The sequence below is a fragment of the Nestor notabilis genome, unplaced genomic scaffold, assembly GCF_000696875.1.
Source record: "Nestor notabilis isolate BGI_N333 unplaced genomic scaffold, ASM69687v1 scaffold3058, whole genome shotgun sequence".
NCBI classification, from domain to species: domain Eukaryota; kingdom Metazoa; phylum Chordata; class Aves; order Psittaciformes; family Psittacidae; genus Nestor; species Nestor notabilis.
The window spans coordinates 27,343-35,799 of NW_009939440.1; the positions used below are offsets into that span (position 1 = coordinate 27,343).

Genomic DNA, 8,457 nt, shown 5'->3' on the forward strand with positions numbered 1-8,457 from the left:
CAGGTTTAGAGATTAAGAAGGACCTAGAAAGTTTTCTAATAAAAATCAAAGCAAATATTTAAGTCTCCCAGATCTGGAATACGAAGAAGTGAGCAGCTGCAAGCTGACTCCACCTGCACTCTATGATAGCAAGGTGTAAGGCATAACAGATGTAAAGGCCAGACACATTCGTGCTCATCTTGTCTACGCTAGTAAATGCTGCTCAGACAGGCCCCCCAAAATATCAGGTACAGATAGACAAGTGAAAAAAAAAGATAAGAAATAATACAAAGTACATCAAAGTAGATATAACAAACAAGACCAAAATAAGCAAAACCAAGTGAGACTTGGATGTATTGTTTTTTCTTTGGACTATAGAAGAAACAGAAAGGAAGGAAACGGAAGTTCTCCAAAACAAACAGAAGAGGGATTTCTTGTATATAGCTGAAAAAAGAAAATAATCTCCACCCACTAACAATTTATGAGTTCTCCAAATTCTCCAAGTAAAAGGAGAGGTGTTAAGAAATAAGAAAGCACAAAATGTATTAGGAGGATGTATTTGCTGAAGGATTTTCTTTTATCAGAACTAATTTACTCGACTAAATAGGATTAAAACCATCAAGAATTTAGAAAAGACTGACTAGGTTCCACTAAGGATTATTCTGCCAAGTTGCAACTTTTCATACAATGCTTCAAAAAAAAGCTGTAGATACAAGCTTCAATTTGATGTGCCTCCTTCCAGCTTCTCACTGGATTAACTCTCTAATACAAAGTGTGATGGGAATCACTTGCTGGTACCCAGAAAGTGAGTAACCTTTCCAGAAAAGTAAAAATAGTTTCCCCTGACAAGAAAATTAAGTTGACTTTCAAGGTCACAATAATTTTAGTAGCCCAGAAAGCCATCTGAAATAAGCAATACTGTGTTTATTACAACACTAACACAGAGGGAGAAAGTTCACAGCTCTCATTCACCATTTGCAATCAAACTGGAAAGCTTTTTCTTCTTTTCAAAAATACATAAACTTTTGTATTAATTATATATTATATACATATTATAATTATATAATGTAAAAATACATATAAACAAAACTTATCATTGAAGGCTTCAGACATAGAAAAGCACCGATTTGAGCATCAGAAGGAAGGTATCAGTAATCAAGACAGTTTAAAACATTCAGCACAGCACAAGCCAGAGAATTCAGTAATTGTATTCCCTTGACTAGATAAATTTAAGCATATAACAATTCATAAAATATAGCTGCTTACGTTCAATTAGGCTTAATATTAATAAAAAAGACTTCCTTGAAGATTCTCAAATGAGACTTGAATTTAAATAGTAGCTAGTTAGTATTTCACAGATAAGAACCTCAATATACTTTTCTTCAGAAGATAATTAGCATGTTAATAATCTTTAGTCTCTAAAATATATTTAAAAAAGTATCAACCTTTTCCACTATGATGAGGTCTCCAACTTGTATGTCTGAACTCTTAACTTGCACTTTACCTTAAAAAGAAGAAGAAATGTAATCAACTTAGGCAGACATTAATAAAGAGTCACAAGAACATAAATCCCAGAATTCAAGTTATACTTAAAGACGTTATTGTTTGGCGAAAATGTTACAAATTATATAAAATAATAGATTTCATCTGTTTGAATAAATAATTCACTGGTTAAAAAAAGTCTAGTTTTGTAACCAGACAGCTGCTGTAGAAGTATTAGAGGAAAAAAATGTATGGAAGATGTTCAAGTCTTATCTATATCAGTAATCGAGTTGCAAAATTGGAAAAAGTCTTTCACATACTACTAGCAGACATTTCTACTTCTGACAAGTCAAGAGTTGTTAGGTTTAGAGTCATGGAGCATTCTCACACATATGGTTAGTCACAGCCCAGTTACCAACAGGTAGCTTTGCTTGGCCACTAAAGTTACTGTGTAATTGGTACTGTCTGAAGCTTGTTGGCAATTCTAGTGAAAAGAGGTAAGTTTCTTTAAAGTCAGAAGAAATGCCTGAAGATTTCATTTTAAATAAGTAAAATATAAGCTGAAATAGAGGATTTTCATTCTCTAGAGCTGCCCATTCAGTAACTGCTGTGAACAACTCATTCAAAAATATACACAGCACATGTACCAATTTAATTTCTGTATGTTCTGTAGGGTATTAATACTTGTAAGACTGTTAAATTTTAACATTATTATGTGATGGACTGAAAAACTGAGACAGAGAGGTTAAGCCCAAAATGAGTTATTATTTATGTTATCCAAATTCAGGAGTTCTAGTCCCAGGGTTCTTGTGACAAATCCAGAAAGAGTTGCTTCCCTGAGGTAAAATCAACCAACAAAACAACCAAAACTCCACCCCAAACCCTTGAAGACAAACAAGTCATGACATACAGATATCCTCTTCCAAGATAAAACAGGTGATAAATTCAGAACCTGTTAACTCAGGATACAAACACATGCATATTTACACAGCCTGACGAGCTGAAATACACACCTATACAAAATATCTTTTCCCATCAGAAACGCTATAATGATTCCAAGCAGCAGGTATCTGATCAGCAGGTATCAGATGACAAGTATGTCAAAACATGGTAAGGAGCTAGGGTTCTAAATAAAAGTCAAGACTGAACAAATTAGAAGACCTGTAAAAGCACAGAATGAGCAGTAATTGGTTTGGAATTTAATTGAAAGTATTATGAACGGTAGATTTGTCAGTGCGCATTATATCATCTCTCAAGGTTCTACTAAGCAGAAAACAAAATCAAAGCTACATTCCAAATCTATGAGACCTCATAACTCTCAGTGAAGAGAGATCAGTTAGTTAACCTCAAAAAATTCCTTATGCTTACATATGCATTTACAGAAAGGTAGTAGGATTCATGTTGTGAACGATTATTTTCAGTACTTGCTCTTTCAAATTGCATTTCATGCAATAGTAACAGCTGCTTTATGTTTAATTCAGTCAATAATAAACGTATTTCTATAGCTAATTTTTAATATATTTTCCATTACATTAGCACTTCTAAAAATGTGCAATGTCAGAAGAGAAACTGAACTTCTATTTGTCTTGTCTGCAAGCTATTTCTGAGAGCCACTTTTTGTTATTGATAATGATGTTTTACTCCAGTTGAATTTTTCAGTTGCCAAAACACCTCTGTCCCCACCCTCAAACAAATTCTATCTTCAGTCCGACTCCTAACACTGCCATAACAGATCTGTAGAGGTGAAGGGAGTAGCACAAGACCACGGTATCAAAAGCTATAGCAAGAAACACAATTTCTCTACAGGCATTTCAAGATACTAACGGAAATTTAGTAAGAACTCCTCAACATGTTTAGCCTGCTTAACTGCAGGAGCCTGTGAATCCTCTTTACAAATTCCTAAGTTTTGACTGGAAGTGAATAGCATATACCAGAAAAACATAGTAATGCTTACTTTGCTTTTTAAGTCTGTTAGCTTTACTAAAAGGATAGCATTTCCTATTTTTTTTTTAATTTCTCTGCTAATAATTTTCATAAGTTTATCAGTGTGATAATCATGTCAATCAACTGATTACAGTAATAAAAGCCACAAAAATCCTAGTTCCAGCTGCGTTGTCTCAGAGCTCTGCCACCTACACAGTCATGTGTGACCAAAATCATTCAGAGATACTAATCAAATGCAATTACTAGCAATTTTATCAACTTAAACAATTGCATTTTCCACAGTTGTGTTCTTACAGCATCATACAGTAAAGACCAAAAGACACTAAGCCTTAGAGGACAAGAGAAGGTATAACACTCATTTGGAACATGATACAGGGCAGACAAAAAGCAAAGACTCCTGGTGCCAAGTATACCTACAGGAACTCACCACCTTCGCTTCTACTCAGTCTAGCAATCCTGGGAATTTCATGTTGTAAATTGAGAAGTTTCCTTATTAAACTGTTTTCTAGGTGGCTTAGTATAACCCTACAGAATACCATCTCTATTACATGCTAATGTGTCTTTTTAAAGCACCCTGTGTATCTCTGCACTTAAAGAAGTGGCCTGTGACATACAAGACAATTATTCTACAATGAATCTGAATGGCAAGATATATTCCATCAAAAACTAAATGGTAAAAACATGGCAGTAATTCAAGAAGTGGGTTAAAATTTTGTAAAATTTTAGCCTAGCAAAAATAAGACTCTTTAGATGCCATCTAAGAGAACATTAAAATAATGCAATACTACATCTTCATGAAGATGCATTTAGAGAAGGAAAAAAAGAAAAAGACACTGAATGTTATTCACTGCATAAATTATTTTTGCAAACTATTTTTTCTCTGAAAACATCTCCATAGCAAAACACTCCTCACCATCTGTGTAATTACCAATAAAAAGTCCAAAACTGTCAGAAGTGCCTGCGCATCCAGACTTTATAGTCCACCAAGGCGCAAGGCTTTTGCCTAAAGCAGCGTACAGAATTATGCAGAACTGGAACACTGAAATGTGCCTGTAGTAATTCATTTTACTTCCAACATAAAACCTTATGAAATGAACTGCAATAATTAGAAAAACTAGTATCTCATATGTGCTAAGAACTATTTCATACTTAAATGAAAAAGAAAATGTGGGTATATACTATATCAGAAATAACTTTTTATTAACTTTCATAATTCATTAATTGTTCGTTAATTTTATTAATTAGCAATCAAATTATTTTTATTAATAAGTGTCTGATTGCAAGCCACTCCTGAAAGAATAGTGACTTCTAAGAGTAGCATTTTCAAATTCTTTTTAATTTGCTATTACATCCATGGTACCTTTAGTACTGTCTGAAGTTCTGCTCCTGGAATTGGTAACAGAGCTTCTCTCTAACGTAGAAATACAAAACTCTTGAATGAAAGGAGTCAAGTATAGTCCATATGAAAGTCAAGTATAGACCATATGAAGGTTTCACATGGTATCTATTAGCTTGAGTTGTCAGCATAATTAGAGTATACACAATATAATGGGGAGCTGGGTGCAGGGGGGAGCTTAAAGCTACAGTGAGTCCAAGGTGAGGATGCTGATCTTTCAGTGCCAAGCGGTGTCCTTGGGTCCTTCTTTCAAACTCCATGTTACATAGAGAACTGAGGTTGCTCTTTAATCACCAATATGAAACTCTACAGAGAGGCTTCCTAGCCCCTTCTCTGTGTACTGTCTCCTCTTCAGTGAAATGGAAAGCCTTCGTTCTTTGTTATTCAGTCTCCTGGATGCTGAAAAATGTGGAACAGTCTACTTGACACTTCCTCTCTTCTGGCTTCTAAAATTCTATCTTACATTAAAATTTCAAGTTCTGTTTCTGCTGTTGCTTACTGTTTCTCTAAACAATTAATACAATTCTTTAAAAATTTATCTGTTCCAAATGGTCTGAAAACCAGGAACAAAGTCGTTGGGTGGTTTGAAATACTGCAACCAATAAAGACCTGATGTTGTATCTTTAGATTCAGAAATAATGTTTTTTTAATGTAATAGCTTTTTAAAAAGCAAAGGATGACCTGTTCTTGAGGACCTGAAATGTTGTAAGAGGTTTCAATACAGATTACAAATAACTGCAGAAGAATAATACTACAATAATCAAGAAACTGACAAAAATCTTATTTTAAAGTTGCAGATAACAGTTATAAATGACAGAAAACTGCCTCGTGACAGAGACAATTTTGTAATTAAAAAAAAAAAGTCAACTGAGAACAGAGCAGTTCCCACTGCATAAACAAATTCAAAAGTTTAAAAAAAAAAAAAAAAAATCCCTCTAGCTCTCCAAGACAGACTTCAACTCTCCGATTTTAAAGGAAACATACTAGCCTTCACACTTTGTTCTCTTCTTATGTATAGCACTTACTGATATCTTCTCAATTTCACACAGTTTTGGCATGTATTTTCAACTTCATTACATTCTTAAGCACTCTTAAGATGTAAGTCTTAAGACTTATTCCACATTTGAAGCCTGGATAGGATTGTTTTATTAATCTCATCTCTCCTGACTTTAATTATTTCTTTGCTTTACAGGTTGCAAAGAGCGAGAGTTCTGCAACACTTCCAAAACTCTTGTTAAACATCCTGCGATGAAGTGACAGACACATACCTCTTCTGCAACTCGCATTTTTGACTATTATAGTTGGTTGGTCTCTTCTTGATCTTTTTTCTTCAAAACTTCACTAACACTGCATGGGTAAACCTAACTAGGAAAGGTTCAGGGCAGGACTGCCAACTTAAAGAATTGGAAGGGAAAAAGAGTTAAAATTGTTTTACAATTTTATTACCCAATCAGCTTCTGGCAGCTTAATGAAAAATGTAACAAACTGTTTATGAACCTGAGATGATCTTCTGCAGCATTTTTTCATAGGCACTTAATTGATCATACTTAAGTGCACTAGACAAGAATCTGCGCCAAAAGTATAGTAGAGCCTTAGGAAAGAAAAACAGAAGTCCTCCCAAACCTGCACACACAGATTTCAAACTTTTCCATCCCAGCTTCTGCTCTACAAAAGGATATGCAGGTGAACTGCTCTGAAGCAGAAAAGGGCAATTAAATGGACAGGATAATTTCAATTCTACAGGCAAACACTCTTCCTTTAAAACTTTAATTGGCATACTGTCTGAAAACAGTCTATTAAGGATTTCGAGACTTCAATATGCAAAAAAGGAGAGTAGATTTTGCAACACAAACACCTCAATAAAAAGATTTAAGACAGAAGAATGCATCATACACTTAGATTCAACACCATAATCTATGAAGCTATAAAAGGGAAAAGAATCACATGAAAGACAGACAGGTACACTTAATGGACTTGCTCAAAAAAAATTCAATACATTTCCTGATTTGCATGTTTTATCACTTGCCACAAAGGGTTGAAAAAGTAGAAACCATTCAAACTGCATACGTAGCAGGTTCACCGTTTTGACAAATGCAGTTACACCTAACAAATTCACTAACGGATAACTGAAGACTGAGCTTTCCCACGGATCAAACAGTCTGTGGACATGAAACTGGCCATTGCTGCCTAAGTACAATTAAGTAACACTTAAAAACAGATGTCCCATTCTCCCTTGGTTTCCTTGCTCAGAGCAGCTCATTATCCGAAAAATAAAATTAAAAAAAAAATAAAAATTAAAAAAAAATGCTAAGACTTGCTGATTATAACAAATACTTATTCAAGGTCTTGAATTACTAAAATATAAATTCTAAGTCTTCAAGAGTCACTGATGTAAATCCTCCATCTTCAAGAAGCTGGTACTTCTTTCACTACCAAAATGCAGGTCATAAGACAGCATTCATGTTTTACCCATTTAGGGATTCCTGAGGCTAAGAATGACGCTGCAGAAAATCAACACTGCTAGGTAGCCAAAGACTTCCTGGTTTTAATCTATTGCAACACTGTATAAAAAGATTTTAAGTTAGAAATCAACCTACCACACTATCTTTACACAAGTAATTAATTCAGAACCCAGTAGCTTCTCTTGCTATGAATACATGTATTCCCCTATATTAAACAAAACATTTCGCAAAACAGTTAACTAGAAATCATTAAATTCTCATTTTTATCTTCCATAAATGGTACTATTAAACCAAGGGTAACACTGAACATTGCTAATGTTACGTTTTCGTACTGTCCAATTTGAGCAAAATCACACTGCTTAACCTCTCTATGTCGGTTTCTCCATCTTTGAGATGGGAAAAAAATACCTATTTCAAGGAAAAGACTAAAATCAACACAAGTCACAAAATCACTAGGGGGAAAAAAAACGATGCTAGAGTAGTATAAAGTGCAGTTCCACTCTGAAAAGTGACTCTTAAGAGTGGCATCGATTTTCAGGCTTTTAATTAAATCAGTATCAAGTTTGTTCCTTCACAAGTAACAAAGCCTTCTTTCTCCAACCATTAGCCTGTAGGTTAGTACAGTAAGCCTAACTGAATTTTTCCACTTGAAGAGTACTGCCAATATTAAAAAAATTGGGTGGATTATAATGAAAGTTATCTATAAAAATAGTTTATAGGAATGTGGTATTTGACTTTATTAATTCACGCAAACACCTAAATCCTTCTCAAAGCCTGTAAAAAACTTGGTCTGATTTTATTTTTTATCACGATTTTATGATTAATTTTATTCTTTTATGATGGTTATTTTTTGTCATGATTTTTATGATTTTATCACAGCAGGCAGTCCCATTTTTTGCCTCATAATAATGCCTTTTGGTTTTAGAATGCCTTAATATGAAAGAACCATGTATTATGAAAAAGGTGCATAGAATCATAGGATAGTTAGGGTTGGAAAGGACCTTAAGATCATCTAGTTCCAACCCCCCTGCCATGAGCAGAGACACCACACACTAAACTATGTCACCCAAGGCTCTGTCCAGCCTGGCCCTGAACACCTCCAGGATTGGAGCATTCACAACTTCCTTGGGCAACCTATTCCAGTGCCTCACCACCCTCACTGTGAAGAACTTCTTCCTTATATCTAACCTAAAG

At 34.5% G+C, this 8,457-nt stretch overlaps 1 protein-coding gene across 1 annotated transcript in view; it reads right to left on the bottom strand.

Annotated features, from left to right (window-relative positions):
* LOC104409849 (probable phospholipid-transporting ATPase IIB) overlaps positions 1–8,457 on the bottom strand; it is a gene marked incomplete at its 3' end in the record, with an annotated part of 51,345 nt that overhangs the window by 22,506 nt on the left and 20,382 nt on the right. Inside the window, exon 5 of the mRNA XM_010019848.1 lies at positions 1,425–1,483. Within this exon, the coding sequence (XP_010018150.1) occupies positions 1,425–1,483 (59 nt within the window). The remainder of the gene's footprint in view (positions 1–1,424; positions 1,484–8,457) is intronic.